Source organism: Branchiostoma belcheri, unplaced genomic scaffold (assembly GCF_001625305.1).
Source record: "Branchiostoma belcheri isolate BF01 breed outbred unplaced genomic scaffold, Haploidv18h27 scaffold56, whole genome shotgun sequence".
In the NCBI taxonomy this organism is placed as follows: domain Eukaryota; kingdom Metazoa; phylum Chordata; class Leptocardii; order Amphioxiformes; family Branchiostomatidae; genus Branchiostoma; species Branchiostoma belcheri.
Window position 1 is genome coordinate 1,230,960 of NW_017804198.1, and position 21,946 is coordinate 1,252,905.

General features: G+C 40.3%; 2 protein-coding genes across 2 annotated transcripts; one reads left to right on the forward strand and one right to left on the reverse strand.

Annotated features, from left to right (window-relative positions):
- Positions 1-91: 91 nt before the first annotated feature.
- LOC109481493 lies at positions 92-6,277 on the reverse strand. Its single transcript, XM_019784072.1, has 8 exons — positions 6,217-6,277; positions 5,598-5,897; positions 4,479-5,165; positions 4,194-4,307; positions 2,744-2,887; positions 1,685-1,984; positions 383-1,072; positions 92-213 (listed from the first exon to the last, which is right to left on the reverse strand). Exons 1-8 carry the CDS (start codon positions 6,260-6,262, stop codon positions 92-94), a joined length of 2,403 nt encoding a protein of 800 aa, XP_019639631.1. The 5' UTR covers positions 6,263-6,277.
- Positions 6,278-8,605: 2,328 nt separating this feature from the next.
- On the forward strand, positions 8,606-21,316 carry LOC109481494 (tripartite motif-containing protein 3-like). Its single transcript, XM_019784073.1, has 4 exons — positions 8,606-8,834; positions 11,874-12,147; positions 12,211-12,649; positions 20,882-21,316. Exons 1-4 carry the CDS (start codon positions 8,606-8,608, stop codon positions 21,314-21,316), a joined length of 1,377 nt encoding a protein of 458 aa, XP_019639632.1.
- The last annotated feature ends 630 nt before the right edge of the window (positions 21,317-21,946 follow it).

Sequence of the window (21,946 nt, forward strand, 5' to 3'; positions counted from 1 at the left end):
TTTTTAGACTTTTAACAACCAAAAAACTTACATAGTTAGTTATTAAGTATGCATATATGTGTAGGCATATCGTTTTTAAAAATGTTGCATTTTAATTACCCTGATCACAAAACGTGCCATTCCACCCTGCAGGACATGCGCAGACGAACAGTCCGGAATCCTCCGGTCCAGATGTCAGGTTTCCCCCATTCTCACATGGTCTGAATGATGACACTATTAGGAAATGTAGTACGGCATATAGTAAACATTTTAACACACTAATTCAAACATAACGTCACGGTGATGGTAATCAATTACATTTCTTATTTCTTTTATTTAACTTTTCCTGTATCAATGAGAATATAGAATACACAAAGTGATACGTAATGACTAAAACACGTACCAGGAAAATCAGCTGGTCTGGTCATCATGACTGTTTTCTTTATTGAATATCTGTGACCCAACCAAGTGCTCCAGACGATCCCATCTGCATGGGAGCAGGACGGTGGAGCAGGTACTGAGCATCCTGTCAGATACTGTCCGTTCAACAAGGCGTAACCACAACTTGGAGTGTACCACCAGCCTCCTTGTCCGAATGTAGCAGCACAGTCGGTACTGACGCCGTCGTTATCTTGGTCTGTTGTAGAAAACTGTCTGGTGTTGATGCCGTGACGTGAATTGGAATTGTACAAACTATCACCAGCATCCCCGCTGTATCCGCCGATCGTTGACGTGTATTTGCTGCTGGCATCTCCCACAGAAAACGTGCTGTACCGCGCAAATCGGCTGTTCGTTTCCCAGTCTTCCAGGTACACGTACAGTTCGTTTTGTTTCTGTGTTGTCAGACTGTGGATGTTCCCCAATCCCAGCCAATATTCTCCACTAGTATTGCCGAATCCCTGCTCGTACTCAGTCCAAGGCCTGTCAAACGGCACAGACCCGTCCTGACGCCGCTGTATGACCGTCCACCCACCGCCATCAGTGTCCATGTCACAGTAGGCTTGGAATGGTTGTGGGTAGCCGATAGTGTAAACATGACTGTACTGAATCCCGAGTGCGAACACGTCAGCACAATCTTGGGGCGCCAGGATGTCTGGAAACGATAGAGAATAGGCTCCTGTTGTTGACTGTATCGAATAGCTCATGCATATTAGATTTTTAAAACTTGTTTCTATAGATCTTGTGAATTTCTCGCTAATTTTGTCTGTATCTTTCATACTGGCTCCCATTACAAAAAGCACGCATATAGCAAAAAAAATTGGTCGGGAGATAGTATAATACTTTTAAGGACATTTGATCTAGTTATTACCTGTGAGTATAGTCCTCGAACCCAGTACGAAAACTTAAGTAAACACGCAGATAAACGTACCAAAAAAAACTTCAGTACATTTAGGTACTAATGTTAAAGGGGATGTTTTATAACACCATGACCATTTTCTTTGAGATACACTGAGAAATAATATTACAAAAGTATGAAATGTTGTTTCCATGAAACATTGAGAAAACGAAGACATGAAAGGCATTGAAGTTTACATTACTTTTATATTCACCTTAAATCTTGGTCGATCGGTACCCTTTGCAGGGTAATGAGACCGTCCATGTTTAAGCAGTATTGGTGAGATTTTATTATTTTCTATATTTACAAAAACATAAAAAATAGGTCATATGGGTAGCTGTCAAATAAAACAGTAAATGGCATTGTTACGTTTCCTCTGGTAGTAATTTCGGTGAGGCCAACTGTCCCACTCAGGACCAGGAGATGCCGCCGTGTCCGTGTCAGAACTACGGAGCCAACACCGTGCACTGCCGCCCTCTGGCGATCCGGCAGGGCGATGGTTGAAGGACAGACATGTCGGATTGACGCCATCATAGCTGCCATAACCTTGCAGACAGCGACGGGCACATTCTTCTGTGTCTATGTCGTTGTATGCCGTTATGAGGTCCGGAGAGTCACCGAAGAAGCGACCTACATCCTTAAAAAAGAGATCTGACCACGGGACAGTATCTAAAGCAAAAACGTTATAACATTGTAAAATCAACAGAGCTTGTGAAAAGCTTCATTCAAAGTCTCCACAATTTATCCAGTATTAGAATTTTAAAAACCCATGGGTACCATTCATATGGATGTCTAACCTTCATCAATTAAAACCGTATTTGCGATTGCACTAGATATCCACACAAAGGTTTTCATTGACATGTCAATATGTATTTATTTTATTTATTCAGGATGTTGACAGGTATCTTATGCATTCTATAGCAGCCATCCCGTACCCAGGTCTGTTTGCGAAGGTCGTCCCCAGATTCGTCAATCTAACCCCGCCCCGTCTACTCTCATTCCCAGGATATGCAGTGTAACTCAAGTAGCCCTCAGGCGATCTATCTATGTATTGCATGTAACACTCGTAGCCCTCATGCGATCTAGCTACAATGGGTGGGGTAAGCTGACGATCTTATTGTTTTCGACGCTGCGGCGGAAATAGCAGCCATCCCGTACCAAGGTCTGTTTGCGAAGGTCGTCCCCTGATACGTCAGAGCAATCTAACCCCGCCCGTCTACTCTCATTCCCAGGATATGCAGTGTAACTCAAGTAGCCCTCATGCGATCTATCTATGTATTGCGTGTAACACTGGCCCTACACGTAGCCCTAATGCGATCTAGCTACAATGGGTGGGATAAGCTGACGATCTTATTGTTTTCGACGCTGCGGAGTGTGTGTGTCTATACCCTAAGAACTGTCAGTGTTAAATTTTACTGTCAGTAGTACCTTCACGTGTTTGACAAGAGTCCCCAGCCCAGAAGTCCAGACACCCTCCAGTACATACCCCAGTCGTCTTGTTACAGGCTGTTGGTCCGGCTGCACAGTGACAGGTTTGGGTACAGCCGGCTCCGTACAAGCCGTCATGACACTCTAAGAAATGTACATCAAATTAAAAATTAAATATTATTAAGTACATAAATAAATGAAAATACCTTCAGGTCTATATCAAACATAATAATAAATGACTATTAAAAACACTTCTAACAGTGATCTCTGACAACATATTATAAAATTGTAATAATACGATAATGGGATTATAATGTTGCAGAATAACATATATTGCTTGCTCCATGTCTGGGCACACCCGTCACAAATGAGACAAATCAATCACCTGTCTGACAGTTGCTTCCCAACCATCCAGCCTCACACCCTCCACTAGAGCAGACTCCAGTCCGGATGTCACACACGGAATCTCCGCTCGCACAGTGACAGGTGCCGGTACAGTCTGCACCAAACTCACCAAGGGAGCAAACTGTAAAGTAAAACGTATTATGTAGGTCTCAATATTAGAAAACGTTAAGACTCAATCGCTCTTTTAACTTCACACTAGAATGTAATGCATTAAAACAAGGGAAAAACATAAATCACCTGTCTGACAGTTGATTCCCTTCCACCCGGCTTCACACCCTCCACTAGAACACACTCCAGTCCGGATGTCACACACGGAATCTCCGCTCGCACAGTGACAGGTACCGGTACAGTCGGGTCCAAACTCACCAGACGAGCAGGCTAAAATAAGAAAATGTAGACCTTCAACGTCACACATAAACACCTAATATTATTGTTTATCCCATAATATGCACCTTGTTACTATGTGGTTTGAATGGATACTACGCTCTATCTCTTAATATTCAACTTTTACGGTTATATAGTCTGCAATGCTTAAGTTACAATTAGAAAAGCCTTTAGCTACTATACGGCGTATTTGGGCACTGTCGTGTGTGTATCTGTGTGCATGTGTGTCTGTATGTATGCATGTATGTATGTGTCTGTGTGCATGTGTGTCTGTGTGTGTGCACGTATGTGTGTGTGTGTGTGTGTGTGTGTGTGTGTGTGTGTGTGTGTTTACTATATTAAGAGGGAATGACCGGATCACGATATTTTTTATTTAACGGACACTTAGATTAGGCCGGATTAAGACCCATAGTACTGAAAATTAAACTTTTAATCCATACAGCCAGTATTCTACAAATTCAGAGCCAAGTCGGCCAAGTCTGGGTTTACCCGGGTTACATTCCTAACGGACAAAGGTGCAATTGTTGCTTAAACATGATCAACAAAAATGTGACCAAAAGTTTAACTTTTAGACTTTTAACAACCAAAAAACTTACATTAGGTATTATGTATGTATATATGTGTACGCATATCGTTTTTAAAAATATTGCATTTTAATTACCCTTATCACAAAACGTGCCATTCCACCCTGCAGGACATGCACAGATGAACAGTCCGGAATCCTCCGGTCCAGATGTCAGGTTTCTCCCATTCTCACATGGTCTGAATGATGACACTATTAGGAAATGTAGTACGACATATGGTAAGAGCTCTAACACATGTACACTGAACATAACGTCATGATGATGGTAGTCAATTACATTTCTTATTTTTTTTTATTTCACTTTTCCTGTATCAATGAGAATATAGAATACACAAAGTGATAAGTAATGACTAAAACACGTACCTGGAAAATCAGCTGGTCTGATCATCATGACCGTTTTCTTCATTGAATAATTGTAGCCCAACCAAGTGTACCAGATGATTCCATCTGCACTGGAGCAGTAAGCTGAAGGTACTGAGCAGCCTGTCAGATACTGCCCGTTCAACATGGCCCTGCCACAACTTGGAGTGTACCACCAGCCTCCTTGTCCGAATCGACGCGCACAGTCGGTACTGATACCGTCGTTATCCTGGTCTGTTGTAGAAAACTGTCTGCTGTTGATGCTGTGACGTGTAGTGGACGGGTCCAAACTATCACCTGCATCCCCGCTGTACCCGCCGATTGTTGCCGTGTACTTGCTGCTGGCATCTCCCACAGAAAACGTGCTGTACCGCGCAAACCGGCTGTTCGTTTCCCAGTCTTCCAAGTACACGTACAGTTCGTTTTGTTTCTGTATTGTCAGGCTGTGAATGTTCCCCAATCCCAGCCAGTATTCCCCACTAGAATTGCCGAATCCCTGCTCGTACTCAGTCCAAGTCCTGTCAAACGGCACAGACCCGTCCTGACGCCGCTGTATGACCGTCCAGCCTCCGCCATCAGTGTCCATGTCACAGTAGGCTTGGAATGGTTGTGGGTGGCCGATGGTGTAAACATGACTGTACTGAATCCCGAGTGCGAACACGTCAGTACAATCTTGGGGCGCCAGAATGTCTGGAAATAATAGAGAATTATATATATAATTAGCGCCTGCTGTTATGTGAATCTTACACATCCGTAATTTTTAAAACCACTTTTGTCTCTCTTGATCTCGCTGATTCTGTCTTTGCATTTTACATACTGCTCCCATAACAAGAAGTGCATATAGCAGAAAATTGGACAAGAAATATTGTTACAGTAATACTTCTTAGGACCTTTCTTTTAACTAGTTCTTTCGGCCGTTCTTTCCTGTAGTCCAGCTGAGAAACTTAAGTAAACACACAGATAAATGCGCCCAAATCATCCGAAATCATATCCAATTTCTTGAGTAACTGTTTTTGTCGTGTTCTATAAATGTTCTATATTTACAAAAACATACAGAAGAGGTCATAATAGAATATCAAAAAATAGGTAGTTGTCAAATCGAAGTTTAATGAACATACTTACGTTTCCTCTGGTAGTAATTTCGGTAAGGCCAACTGTCCCACTCAGGACCAGGAGATGCCGCCGTGTCCTTGTCAGAACTACTGATCCAACACCGTGCACTGCCGCCCTCTGGCGATCCGGCAGGGCGATGGTTGAAGGACAGACATGTCGGATTGACGTCATCATAGCCGCCGTGATCTTGCAGACAGCGGCGGGCACACTCTTCTGCGTCTATGTTGTCGTACGCTGTTATGTGGTCAGACGAATCACCGAAAAAGTGACCTTCCTCCTTGGTAAAGAGATCCTCGTATGATACAGTCGCTAAAGTAGAAAAATTACAACATTCTAAAACCAGGCTGGGCATAAAAATGTCAAAACCATATAAAACCGTAGTAGCAAGACTCATCATTACAAAATGAAATTCCAAACGTCTATTTAGCCAAGTTCATTATGTACGTGTATCTTATTGCAATGTTAATCTCATCAGTACCTGTACGGATCTGACAGGATACATATAGCTGGGTATGTTAACTAGCTAATTGGGCTGGGATACCAATGTATATTAGGGAAGGATTGTGTGCGATACCTTTGGGTGCCTATACACTGAACGATCAACGAGGAAACTAAAAACCACACTCACCTGTTATAGTTGGTGTAAGGCAGAGCAGAAGGAAGACAGCCGTCATCCAACGCTTATCGGATACCGGGAATTCCCGGGCGGTCTTCATGCTACCTTCGGTGCCCAAATTCACGTCTTTACGTGCAGATATGTCGAGAAATAGTACATTTGAGCGACTCCGAGCGGTAACCGTCCCTATCGCTCTTCAGGTGCCGAGGAAACGACTCTTACTCGAAGCTACTTCCCTGTGTCGTCATGGGAAAAGTCAATGTTTTTGTTCAGTCGGTCCTTCTCATTGTTAACCCACCAGTGACACGTTTACACCCCATTGCCTACCAAATATACTCCATTGCACCAGGTAACCTGAAAATCAACCGTTTATACAGCCTAGGTGTGACCCACTGCTACATGAAAATCTGAAATGTCCAAGCAGAATTTTACATTTAAGCTAAATTAATTTCCAAAGTAAGCCCGGGTTTGCCGCGCGTTCTGCATGAATGTTTACAAGTTATTTTGTTCCTCGTCCCGCTGTTGACACGAGCATACCAGTGCCTTTCACTGGGATTAGGCAGAACAAGTGGTGTTGGCAGTCTTTTTAGGCCAGACTTTGTGAATCGCATCATCAAACCCCCGTGGCCGACTTGTTTTTTTTTCCGCTGAGGAAACCAGATGACAAGAAATCGTCGATTTCATACCTTCGTGAAATATTTAGAATTTTTGTAAATTTCTCACTGATTCTGTCGATGCATTATTTCCAGTGATTCCTATAAGGCACTATTTGTGGGACCTTTAAGTCCGACGTGGCTAGCATCAGAAAATAACTAAGGAGGCACAAAAAAACACACAGACAAATTGAATACCAGACCTGCTACTTACATAGAAAACCATTGTACGGAGGTATGTATACGTACGACGATTAACATTTAGTATGTTGAGGTGTGAGACTATCTTTCAACACCTTGGACAGGTCGGTACCTTCGTTAATTAAAATTTTTAGCCGTGTGTTGGCTTCGTCAATTGGCTTCTAAAACTGGTGAACGGTCTAGCTACAAACTATTTAATGTGTCTAATATGCACTAAACTGAGAGTTCAGAAAATGTGGTCAAACTTTTCTACCCCCACCCCACCCCAGAGTTCACAGATAGTCCACATCATGCTGACGTGTTGATATATAACCACCAGCTTGGCTCTGTTGAAAGCAGACAATCTTTCCACGGGGAAAGCTTGGCAAGAATGAAGGGTCTTCATGGTTGAACAGTAGACCGGGTTCTGTTGACGGTGACTAAGCACAGACCAGGCGCCAGCTAATGTGTCACGTCAGGGGAAAAGAATGCGCCTCAACAGTGGTACCAAACACTTGTTCTTGTATTATCATGAAAGTTCATCTGTGTTAGTAATAATTACAGTACAACTTTGAACTTTATTCCAACACACAATTTACAGAGAGATCAAATTTTCAGCGACCACTGTCGTCTTCATCAGGATAATTAATGACCAATCACTTCGTGATCTCGCGAGAGTTAAGGTTTACAAACACGTGACCTTATTCACATGAGACTTTACTGATACGTGACGTAAGCAATTGATCAAAATTGCCAGGAAGTTTATATCGTCCACCATCTCATGAGATCACGTTGTGAAGTGATTGGTCATTAATTATCCTGATGAAGGTGATAGTGGTCGCTGAAATTTTAACTCTCTGTAAATTGTGTGTTGTAATAAAGTTCTACATTTTATTACACCTGTTTTTGTGTTGGGGGTATCAAAATATACACACCCATGCCGCACCCGAACTGTACTCTCTAGCAGACCAGAAAAGGGATTTTGTAATTGTACACCCGATATATTTTTGGAACTACTTCTTAAATATTTCTTCCAAATTTTGCTCAGAAAGGCCATATTTCTACAAAACAAAGTAAAAATGTTTTTACAGTTTAAAAATTGTACTTGTCGTAGATGTTAAGATGATGAGTCAGACTAATTTCAAGATACAATGGCTAGAACCTAACACATTTTCGGTCCATCTAAATACGTCTCTTTTGTTGAATAAACGTAGTATTAGCAATTCTCAAAAATAATCTATATCCAATTTTTCATTGCAGACAATAACATCATGCTAGATGCGTCTGGAAGCAATTCATTTACTTATATAAGATTTGTGCATACAATTGACCTGCCTTCAGTGTTATATATATATCATATATCAGCTACCATTAAATAGAACAGTAGACTATTTCATATATTGAAAAACTATTCGAAGGTTTAGCTTTAGAGCATTTAAAACTGTTGCGTCGTTCTGACTGGTATAAAGCAGAGAAGGGAGGTAGAAGATTACCATTACCTCTTCTAAAAAGTAGAAACCGCAGATTAAACAACAAAACTGTTAGCAAGAGGTCACCAATCTGCCATGATGTCTGTAGTAGAAGGCTCGTCTAATGGTGAAGACACTCACGCCCCAGACGATAGCGTGGAAGAAACGGAGAATTCTCACTGCTCCACACAGACAGATGAATATGATGACGGCTTCATCGAGCCATATCTCACTGCTTATCACCTGGGGAATCTGGATGCAGAAAATCCAGGGGAGATCGCGTCGTCTCAACAGGAGCCAAGGTGTCAAGATGCTTCGTTCTCGAAAGGTGAGATTTAAAATGTATAATTTTATTGAAAATGTTCAGATTGACATTGTATTATTTTACAAAAAATGTGGTAATATGCAAAACATACATACACTAAAATCACACATACATGTAATGGGTTATTTCATGAGTTGGAATTTGGCCTCAGGGTTGCAGCGAGTTTGAAAAATACAATTAATTCAATATAAACATACAATAGCATGAGAGTTTGTAGGAAATATAACTAACAGTAGCTATAGGATTTTACATACTGCACCCAAATAGGTATTGAATTCATTTTTTTTCTATTTAGTAGATGGAACGACGACGACAACATCGAGCCATACCTTGTTTCTTACCACTTCGAAGTCACCCACTGTGAAAGTGCCCGTGGCCCGGGTCAGAATGAAAAGGAAGCATCGTTGAGTGAAGATCACACCGACATGTCCAGACGCTTTGAAGATCATTTAAGAAATGGTATGTCTGTACTCAAACAACAGAAACCGACTGACATATTAGCGTTAATCTTTTCTTGACTGTGTCTTATTTTTTATTCATATTTTTTAACTTTGAAAATTGTTTTTTGGCTTTAATAACCTGTCCATTCTTTGCTTAATAAAAATGTATAATAAAGTAGTGGTAAATGACAACACAGGTGTACATAATGAGCCCAAAGAAGGACTTTTTTATTAATTGAATAATTGTACAATAACGTAACCTTTTGGCTAATATGAGATTTGATACTTTAGACAACATGTTGTTTTTGGTGGAGAATATCATTAACTGGTATAACTTATGCAAATGACGACCTCATTTGGATACCAAAAACAAATCCTTTAGAACACGTTATTGCAAAAGTTAACACCATTTAGTGAGGGTATGAGATTGCGAGACTCTAGTTCTGATAACACATTTTTTGTTGGAAATACATTGTGCCATGATGCAATTAACAGCGTTTATGTTGTATAGAAACGTCAAAAAGAAGGTTCTGCAGCATCCATGAAGACACTTTACAAAATGAAGAGTCAACTCAAACCAAGGAGGATCATGATACTAGTATTTCGCAAGACCCAACAGACCACTACTATACATACATTGGTGACCACGACTATACCTACATCGACAACACATCGATAGCTGGTAGACAAAATGTAAAAGAAGAGAGAGGTTCGGGTTCCGTCACACATGGTCTGGATCCATCCCAAACAACCGAGCCCATGAAAAGCACTTCACAAGATGAAGAACACAGAGGTAAACTATACTTCCCTAATATATGTAGTTTTATAGCAAATGCACGTATTTCATGCCCCTTTTGCTGTTATAATACTGGCATTTCTAGACAAAAAGAGGCCAGATCCTTTATTGTCGTATTTATGTTTATTCTACAAGTAGAAAGCTAATAATGACCTACATGTATTGCGGCAGATAACATAACAGGAAACATATATGTAAAATGATATACCAAGTGTAACGTTGCGAGGTAAATCTATTTAGCAACCATGTTGATCTGCTGGCTTCGGCATATCAAAGCTGTGGCAACCGCCATCTTTGTCGCCACCTTGATCGTCGTTGGACTGTTGCTGGTGACGGGGGTACTTCCTCCTGACGTGGATAAGCACTCAGTAAGTTTACCGATTCAGCCCTTGCTTTCAATTTATCATAGACTAGTCATAAAAAAAGCACATACAATATATGAATATAGACTAATTGAAAGTTAAGATTACTCTGTTGGAATCTTTTGGGAACTTTGCTCTTTTTTTGTCATCATCTGGGCTTCTTTCGAAGTGAATACAGAAAATCTCTCTGCTTCTGTTCCTACTTATTGCACCAGCAAAACACTGCAAAATTATTGTTACAACATCGATACTTGCAAACCTTTAAGAACGTACTTCCCTGAATAGTTTTATCATGTTTATAGATTGATTCAACAGTTTTCTTACAAATGGCAACTTTATTTTTTGCCTCTGACGACCTTTCGGTGGCTGCTATTCTGCATTCATTCTGTTATGTTGAAAACAGCAAAGCACTTTCCGAAACGGAAGATTCCGTTTCTAAGAAAACTATGTTGTTCATGTGCCCATATTTAGCGTGTAAAGTCTGCATGTATACATAATAGTGACATCTGCGATTTTGGATATCGTTTCTTATAGTCACATTCAGGGCAAGATATCACTCAGTCAACTACTACATGGCTCTGGGGAACTTCATTTGATGTTCCAAAGTCTGGGACAACGGCAGATCCAGGTACAACTGAAATCGACGAGGTACGCACATGATTTTGCTAATTGTAAATAACTTTGCTCATTCGATGTATTTATTATCTATATTACTTAGTAATAAATAATTCAATAAATATCTTCGGACAACGAAGCCAAGCCAAGAATAAATAATTTAAAGTAAGCCTTACAGTGAGACTACTGTTACAGAAATAGTGTCTATCCTTTTTTTACCAAAGGCTTCGTCAAACTCCGGCTATAAGAATCACATGTCAGCAACCACAATACAGACAGAAATCACTAGAGGTAAGACTATCATATCGCCTATACTAACTTTTTTATACTGTACCCTATGTTACATAGCCTATCACAGTTATGGCATGATCGCTCATGATTGCTATTTCTCAGGATGCTTGTAGCTGTTTATCTCAAACCCTTTAAACTCATTTAGGAAGTGCGAAGTCTCAACAGAAGCTTATGACATATTTTCACAATTAACTTAAGCATCGTAATTTAAGGAATATAAACAGTTCTTAGTTGTTAAAAGTTGGTTGTTTTTTATCTCTTTTACCATTGACATAGTGCTTATGACGTCGGAATAAATTCGTGACGAGATCATGAGATCCATATCCCGGAAATTCTGCTGCATGCAGTACCAAGAACAAACACTAATAAATGTGTTTTTATGTCTTGGGTAGCTGACACCCGTTTATTGCATTTCGAGTTGCGCTATTCACCCAAAACATCAGAACGAGCCAACCCTACAAAACCGGAACGTCCAGGCTTCTAATAAAGATTGCAGTGATTTACTAATTAATCGATCTTTCTATTCTATTCAAACCAGTCAAGGCTACAAAATCCTTTGATGTCGAGGGGCATCCACGCAAACTCACTGTGTCTACAAGTGGGAAGATTGCCGTTATGTTTAGAGGCCGTAGAGTCAGCGTCTATGACACAGAGGGTATCATTACCGTGAATTTCTTAACAGATATAATAAAAATTGAAGAACGACATGAAAAGACGATTCCCGTTTTCCCCCACGATGTTTCTTTTGGTACCCTCGCCAACAACGACATTTGGATTGTGGGTGGGAATCAGCTGACCCACTATGTCGCGCAGTATGATTGCGGTGGACGTTTTAAAATCGGTTTTGCAATTCCTCCCATCTCGGAACCTCGTAGACTTGCAGTAAACAGATTGTCCAATCGCGCCATTGTGACAGAGACGGATAAACATCACGGGATGGTAAAGGTTTTCATGTTGAACGGGATGCTCGAGCGAGGTTTTGGGTGGCGGCAGGGTTTGATGTACCCAGCAGGCATCACAGTGAACAACGATGACTCTATCCTAGTGGCGGACTCCTCCACTGCCTACATCTACGTGTATCGCGACAATGGACAGCTCCTGTTCAAGTTTGCAGGAAAGGGAACCAACAACGGCCAGTTGAGCCTCCCCCTTGACATCTGTACGGACAGTTCTCGTCACATTATCGTGGCTGACTCGGGAAACAGGCGGATTGAGCTGTTCACAAGCCGCGGGGAATTTATCCGGCACATCGCTACTGACATTGACCCTGTGAGCATTGCCGTTGGTCCAGACGGACAGTTAGTCCTGACTGAAGTGTCGAAAAAGAAAGTGATTATTTTGACAAAGTATTGAATTCTTGTAAGATTGGCTTTTTATGTTGTTTTATACACTCTTGGTGTGTGATGGAAAACTTCAAATTCCATTGTAACGTGATTGCTCTAGACTGATAGAAACAATCAAGTTTCTGTTTATGCTTGTCAAACATGTTGACGAGTAAATGGAATGGCTTTTAGAACTATAATAGCACATGCTTAGTGTCACTTTAAAAATTTTGACATGGCCTATCGGTCGGCAATAGAAAAAAATTACTGTTTTGTTCTTGTATCCTTGTTTCTGCGAAATGACACAACAGAGGTCTTCTACAATTTTTCAGATGCATATGCGCAATAAATATAAGCAAGTTGTGGACAGTAGCCCACACTGAAAAAAGTCAGTAGATTGCAAATTTGTTCCACTTCATGAGCCATAATGGCTTGGGCAGATTTATGCAACACATACCTTAGACGGTAGACTAATATACGCTTAAAATATTTTGAGAAAAGTGGCCGCAATTCAATTTTCAGATTAGTCAGATTATTTCAAGCTACAATAATGAGACGTTGACCCACTTTCTGTTGGTCCAATGACATCTTTGGCTGGATAAACGTAAAAGAAGCAGTTCGAAAACACATTCATTTAATTTTACATTGCAGACAATAACACGATTGATGCGTCTGGACACAATCCATGTACTTATATACAAGGCGTATGCATACAATTGACCTGCTTCAACTGTTATATATCACCTACCAGTAAATAGAACAGCAAACGCCTAAATGTTTTGGAACATCGGAAGGGCAAGTAGTAAGAAGTGGCGAGTCGTTTTGAGCAGGAAAGAAAGGTAGAAGCTGTGAATGGCCTCTTCTAGGAAGAAGAAAACAAAAATGAGGTAAAAGGTTACCAATCTGCCGCGATGTCTATAGTAGCGGGACCGTCTAATGGTGAAGACACTCACGCCCCAGACGGTAGTCAGGAAGAAACGGAGAATGCTCACTGCTCCACACAGACAGATGAATATGGGGACGGCTTCATCGAGCCATATCTCACTGCTTACCACCTGGGGAATCTGGATGCAGAAAATCCAGGGGATGATGCTCCATTTTCGACAGGTGGGAGTTACAGTGATTATTTGTATTTAGAAAGGTCGGATTGACACGGTACGTTTTTACCTCATTAAAAAAGACACCGTAGTAAATGAGAAGAGGACACCATCACACAAAACCTTAATACATTGAATTTAATGGAGGTTTACGAATTCTTGTTCAGTACAAGATGTGGTAGAAAATACGATGCATACATTCGCTAAAATGACGAACTTAGTTGTTTCATGAATTGGAACGTTGATGAAGGTCAAGCTGATATAACTTTGGAATTCAGCCACAGGGCTGCAAAGAACATTACAAATGCAAATATACCAATAAGTATGATTTAGCTAGATAGTTAATAAGCAATACAACTAAGAGCAGAGTGTTGAATGGTGCACAATGAACGATATTGGATTCTTTTTCCTGTTTAGTAGAAGGAACTGACGAGGACGAAATCGAGCCATATCTTGTTTCATACCACTTCGAAGTCACCGACTGTGAAGGAACGGCTGACAATGGTCGAAATGGAAAGGAAGCAATGTTGAGTGAAGATCACACAGCAAAGCCCAGATGCTTGGAAGTACCTTTAAGAAAAGGTATGTCTGTACTCGAACAATATTGCAATATGAACTAACTGCTCCATTAGAATTTAGTCTTGTATTGACTTACATGATAAGATTAAAGCAAAGCAAATCCTGCCTACCTGCCTAAATGCCTAGGCCAGAACTGGCCCCTTGCACCTCTGCACTTTCTCCCTCCAGGCAGCACGGTCCTTAGCCTTTTGTTCTGCGATCTTGAGGGGCCATCCAGTGTCAGACACTATTTGGTCCTGCCATCTTTTTGGGGGTCTTCCCCTTGGTCTTGGGTTATTAAAATCCTGATGGTAGGCCCGGTATACAAATGAGTCTGGGGGCCTCCTCTGTACATGGCCGAACCACTTCAGTCTTCTTTTACGGATGTTATCAATAATTGTGCTCTCCACTTTAAGCATAGCGCGTATTTCCTCATTTCTTATATGGTCTCTCCTTGAGACCTTCAGGATAGCCCGTAGACATCTCATTTCAAATGCCAATAAGAGTTGTTCATCAATTTTTTTCAGTGTCCACGTCTCACAGGCATAGGTAGCTATTGGGAAAATAAGGGCATACAGCAGATGGACTTTTAGGTGTCTACTGACATCTGACCTATTCCAGACTGATTTCTTGAGTCTACCAAAGGCAGAAGCAGCCAGGGCAACCCGCCTCTTGACATCGCTTCTAGTGCCTGGTATAACACTACCTAGCAAAACAAATTCCTGCACTTTTTCAACAACGGATCCTTCTATACTTAATTCCCCGTCTGGCTCTGGGAATATGACTTTACACTTAGCTGCGTTGACTTTCAGTCCCCATTTTTTGCATGCATACTCTAGCTCTTGGGTTGACAGCTGCAGTTTCAACAGCGATAGCAAGATAGCAGCGATAAGTGTGGTGTCATCTGCGTATCTTTCCTCTATTGAAAGCTCTTCATGCAGCCGGAAAGACATATCTAAGCTCTTAAGCTCATCCATTACAAATTCTAGGAAAATGTTAAAGAGGACTGGGGACATGAGGCATCCCTGTCTGACACCTACCCTAACTTGAAACCACTTTGTGATCTGATTGTTGACAGTTATTGCACATTGGGTGTTCTTGTACATTTCTTCTATTATGTTGACTATCTTCATGTCCACACCTATTGCTCTCATCATTTTCCACAACGCTTTTCTCCAGACTGTGTCGAAGGCAGCTTTAAAATCAATGAAGTGGAAATGCAGGTTAACTTGCCTTTCTCTTGCCTTTTCTAAGATCTGTCTTACAACAAATATGGCATCTACAGTTCCCCTGCCACTTCTGAAGCCAAACTGAGATTCTTTAAAGTGGGCTTCTGTTTTGGCTTGCATTCTATCTAACAATATTCTGAGGAAAACCTTTCCTGGTATAGATAAAAGAGCAATGGCACGGTAGTTTGCCGGATCCAGCTTGCTACCTTTTTTGTGCACTGGCATTACCAGCATTTTTGACCATTCATGTGGTGGACACTCCTCATTCCAAACCTTGGTGAAAATAAGGTGCAACATGTCAATCATTTTCTCCCCACCTGCTTTTAAGACTTCTGCAGTTATCGCGTCATCACCCGGAGCTTTTCTGTTTTTCATCCTTTTTATCGAATTGATCACTTCCTCACGGGAGATGGGGGGGGGCTTGTTCTTGGTTAGCTGGGGGATTAGGAATGTCATCTAGGGCTTCCTCTAGATGAGGGAATTCGTTGTTAAGATGGTCCTTAAAGTGCTCTTCCCAAATACGTAGCACTTCATTAGGGTTGGTGTGCTTTATGCCATTTTTGTCTATCATTACACTTAAAGGCTTTCTAGGCTTATTCTCTAGCTCTCGGATTGTTTTAAAAAGACTATGGGTGTTGTTGTTAGCATAGTCCTTTTCCATTGCTGCCACTCTGTCCTTCATTAACTTATGCTTATGCTTCTTAACTGCCTTCTTCACCAGTTTGTTGTACATTTGGTAAGCGTTTTTTTGCTTCCTGATCATTAGGCCTACTCAGCATACATTGCCTTGCATTCCGCCTATCTTCACAAGCTTGTTCTACATCTGGGGGTAGACCTTCCAGTTTTGCATGTTTCTTAAAGCCTACCACCTCTTTAGTAGTTTTATTTGTAGTTGTTTGAAATTTTGAGTAGAGCTCATTAATGTCCAAATCACCCATCTGCAACAGGGGCTCTAAAGAGTTGCCAATCCGGGAGGAGAAAGAGGATGCTACTTCTGGGTTTTTCAGTTTTTCAACATCAAAACGCTTGGGCATTGTTTTAGGCTTCCTTTCTATTGGGGTGTTCATTTTAAAAGTGGCCATGACCAGTGAATGATCTGAGCCAATGTCAGCTGAATGGAATGAGCGGCTATTTTTCACTATGCTTTTAAGTTCTTTGTCCACTATGATAAAGTCGATTTGATTTCTTGTGGCGCTATTAGGTGATATCCATGTAGCACGTCTCAGAGGTCTATGTTTGAAAAGAGTATCAAAAGAGCAAAGCAAATCAGTGCCTTTTAATTAATGAAATAATTGTCAAATCAGGGACTTTTATTTGTGAAATAATTTTACAATAATCTTTTTCATCAGATCAGATTCCATACTACAGTGTTGTTTCCATGTGGAATATCATTAATGGATATAACTCATGAAAATGAAGACCTAATTTGCATAACAAAAAGAAAACATTTAGTATTTGAAAGGTTGGTACCATTTGGTAAAGGTTTGAGACGGCGGAACTCTAGTTTTGGTGCGCTTTTTATTGAAAACACAATCCATATCGGTCATAATACAATTTAGCAGAAAGTGGATATCGTTTATATTACATAGATACGCCAAGATCAAGACCCCGTAGCAACAACGACATTTTACAAGATGAAGAGTCAACTCAAACCAAGGGTCATGATGATATTTTGGAAGGCCCAACAACCCACTGCTATACCTACATTGACGATCACGACTACACCTATATCGACAACACATCACACTCTACACAAGATGTAAAAGAAGAGCCAGGTTCGAGTTCCATCACATCAGAGGGTCTGGAATCTCCCCAAACGATCCAGCCCTTAAAGGAGACATCACAACAAGACGATCAAAGAGGTAAACCACTAATTCATGTAACTTAATTGTAATGCGTGCTAGATTTCAAATAATTCTTTCCTGTGATCATACGTTTAGTGCAGTTTCCAACACTTTGCTGCTGATATCGGAATTCTGTATTGACAAATTTCTGTGTAATGCAGATTTTAAGTTGAAACCTGATACGGAACGTCTTTGACAGATATCTACTGTTCCTGTAATCTGTAAGAAGTGTAACGTTCCGAGGTAAATTTATTAAGGAAACATGCTTCTTTGCCGGCTTCGACATTTCCACGACGTGGCAACCGCCATCTTTGTTGCCACCTTGATCATCGTTGGACTGTTGCTGGTGACGAAGGTACTTCCTCTTGATCTGGACAAGCACGCTGTAAGTTTATTGTTCAACCTTTCACTTTTGTTTTCACACAGGATCTAAGTATGGGAACAAGCACTACTTTTTTTGAAAATAATAATAATAATAATAATAATAATAATAATAATAATAATAATAATAATAATAATAATAATAATAATAATAATAATAATAATAATAATAATAATAATAATAATAATAATAATAATAATAATAATAATAATAATAATAATAATAATTTAACATGACTTAGTCTTCAAGAAAATATGTTTGCTAAAGTCATTGAATTGGTTAAAAGGTTGTTGTTGCTGTCCATTGCTCTTCATGGCAGACGTGTGGTAGTCTTTGGAAACTTTGGGTTTTAGCCATCATATGCTGTCATTTAGAGAGGTTCTTTTGAAGTGCCTTTATTTTGTGTTTTCTTTATTCTCCGCCAGGCGCCAACATTTTGGTTCCTGCTTCCTGGCGATTTGAAAACAGCAGAGCAGCTTTGGAAATATAAAGTCCTGTTTACAGAAAAACATATGTTTTGCATGTTTTACATGTGAAATTTTAGATATCATTTCTTATAGCCATGTACATCTTTTCGGCCTGGGCCCAATACAACTAAGTCAACTGCTACATTGACATGGGGAACGTCATTTGATGTTACAAGGTCAGGGACAACGGTAGATGTGAGCATAACTGTCATCGACAACGTAAGTAAATACTTTTGTTCATACCACTTTATTACATTAGATCTTTTACCTTAATTCCTCCTGTGTCTGATGGCACATCGGGCACCACGTTTCCACTTCCTTTTGTCAGCAGCTACTGTGATTAGCTTTGTAAATACCTTTGTTCATCATGTTCATGCCACATTGGAACTAACTTTTCCTATTCTTCTAATTTTTTGTTTATTATATATTAATCCCACAGCAAGTACATTTAAAGAACGGAATCCTCGACAAACTCCAAATTTAATGCGATAGGACAAAACAAAACAATATTACTTTTCAAATCATAAGATAATAATCTTTGTAGTTTAATGAAATTGACATCATAACAAAGAGGTCTTTTATTCCTGTCTTTCTAAACATTAACTAGAATAAAAAAGAGGTTGTCGTACCATCATGGGCAGCTATATTAACTACATTGCTGGATATTCATGTGCGATAGAACACCTTAGAATTTTAACGCCTGCCATCAAAGGCGACTAATTGCGCCTCAAGTCACTGAAACAACTTTTAAACATTTCGAAACAGAACTCATGACATATTAAACATTTCTGGCTTGTTGACCACCGTTGGAGGACAACAAAATTACTTGATTTTTTCCCCAAAACCATACGAAATCAATGCGCGCGCTAATGTCTAATGTCGTCCATACAAACTACTTGCCGTGGTCTGAGCCTGTACAGAGAGACCATTATCAGTGACAAAATTTTCAAACTTTTTTTCAACAAAGGTTTGGTCAGATCCTAGCTCTGAGAACCGCTTGTCAACAACCAGCTGGGCCCGGGCAGAAATGACTAAAGGTAAGATCATTGCGTCACCTATGTCATTCTACAAACAATGGAACCGTAATTGAATGACATTTTTTTTGCATTTGACATATTACTTTTGACATCGGAATACAAGTATGACTATCGCATATCCAAGAACATGAAACACAAAACCCCGGAATTTCTGCTATGTAGTAATACAGCCACTACAATTATTTATGTGGTTAAGAGATCAAGACCTAACATCATACATTCAAGATTTTATGAATATTTATGGGTTCACCACACCACGAAGTGGTGGTGAACCCATATTGCTTTTTCTGATGTTTCTCCTCCTTCTGCCATATCTTTAAATGGATTCAGCTTCTTCATTTTAGGGCCTAAGGTCCTGAAATTTGGTATGGAGGTACAGTGGGCAAATACCCCTAGGCGTTTTTTAAATTTTTGTGATACAGGCTTTTAGAATGGTTTTATTTGAGTTTTTTGGCTGTGTTATAGCAAATGTATTACTGTGTTAGTGTGCCGTGTTTACCACGTCTGGGCATGAGTCATCACAATGGAATGCAGGGCATCAACCAATAGGCATGCAGCTTTCCTCTATACTTCTTGCTGATTGGCTGTTGGGATTTAACTTGATTAACACCCGCACAGAGCATTTCCACCTGCACAGAGCATTTCTTGCTGATTGGCTGTTGGGATTTAACTTGATTAACACCTGCACAGAACATTTCCATACTGACAGTATGTCTTTATTCAAGTGTTTTGGTAGGTATTTCAAGCTTTTCTGCTCCAGCATTGGAATGCGGGGCATGAACGTTTTTTTATTTTATTTTGAAAATCAACAGTTTGCATTATGCAATTAAAAATCCTAACCAATAAAGTAGGGAATAGCTATCCAACTGTTGTTTTAGTTGTTTGTTACTTCATATTATAGTTATATCAATGTAAATCATTGTTTTCCCTTGTGTTTCTCATTCTTTCCCTGCCATGTCGTAAAATGTGGTGAACCCATCGCTGTATTTGCTCCAAAGCAAATATTGGCCTTTCTAGTCATATTTAGCTTTCTCCAGTTCGAGAATACTTATCCAAACCACCCATATCTGCTTAAAAATGACAGTTTATATAATCACATGTGATCCAATTGTCTCAGCAGCCAATCAGCTAGATTGGATTGCAAGAAGGGATTTAGTCAACATCAATCGATGGACTCAGGCTCAGGACCTGTACTGTTTTTTTACTGCCCAGATACGAAGGTCACATCGACTATCGCTGCAAAATCCTTTCATGTCAACGGGAATCCGCGAACAGTCACTGTGTCTACAGGTGGGAGAATAGCCGTGGCGTTTGGAGGCGGCCGTAGAATTGGTATCTATGACAGTGACGGCGCCTTCCTCTTAGATTTCTTAACACTTATAGATAAAAAGCGACAGGGAAAGATGACTGTCATTTTCACTCATGACGTTTCTTTCGGTACCCTCAACAATAACAACGACGTTTGGATTTTAGGTGGGGATAACTCGTCCCACTATATCGCGCAGTATGACGGTCTTGTAAATTATATATACAGTTTTGCCATTCCAAGTACTTTAGCACCCCGTAGACTTGCTCTAAACAGAAGGTCAACTCGCGCCATTGTGACAGAGACGGTCAGGCACCGCGGGGTGGTAAAAGTCTTCGGGTTAAACGGAATACTCGAGCGACGTTTTGGGCGGCGGCAGGGTTTGATGTACCCAACAGGCATTACAGTGGACAGCGAGGACTCTATCCTAGTGGTGGACTCCTCCACTGCCTACATCTACGTGTATCGCGACAATGGACAGCTCCTGTTCAAGTTTGCAGGAAAGGGAACCAACAACGGCCAGTTCAGCCTCCCCCTTGACATCTGTACGGACAGTTCTCGTCACATCATCGTGGCGGACTCGGGAAACAGGCGGATTGAGCTGTTCACAAGCCACGGGGAATTTATCCGGCACATCGCTACTGATATTGACCCTCTGAGCATTGCCATGGGTCCAGATGGACAGTTAGTCCTGGCTGAGGCCTCAAAAAAGAAAGTGACCATTCTGACAAACTATTGAATTGCTGTAAGATCAGTAACTATATTGTTTAATTCATTCTTGGTGTTTAATGTTTCAATTCGTTCAACTCAAAATTGCTCAAGAGTAAATGGAATGACTTTTAAAACTAATAGTTTCTAGTTCTACTTAAACCTTTGACATGGCCTGTTATTCAGTTTTGTTATTGTGTCCTTTTCTTACAGTTGGTAACATTCTTACATTCAAACATATAGAAATTTGCGAAATGGTAACGAAAGTTTGTATGAAACATGGGTCTGTCACTAAAAATGTGACAAAACGTCTAAGATGATATTTTAGTTTTAAATGGTTCTGACATAATAATAGTTTCTTTGAACATTGTCACGATCAAGTAACTAGAAATCTTTTTTATATTAGATTGTGTTCCTTCTAATGTATTTTTAAGCTAATAAATCATAACACCTTCATAAAATTTAATCAATGACTGCAAATTCACTGCGCATGCAACCTAACACAGCAGTAATGTCCTGATTACGAACAGGCTTCTGGTAAGTCCTCCGACCTTTCTCAAGGTCCTATGACCATGGCGGCTTATGATGGCGCCAAAACAGATTTCATATTTACCCTCCCATGACGTCACACATCCAGATAACTCAGTGTTCGGATCATTTC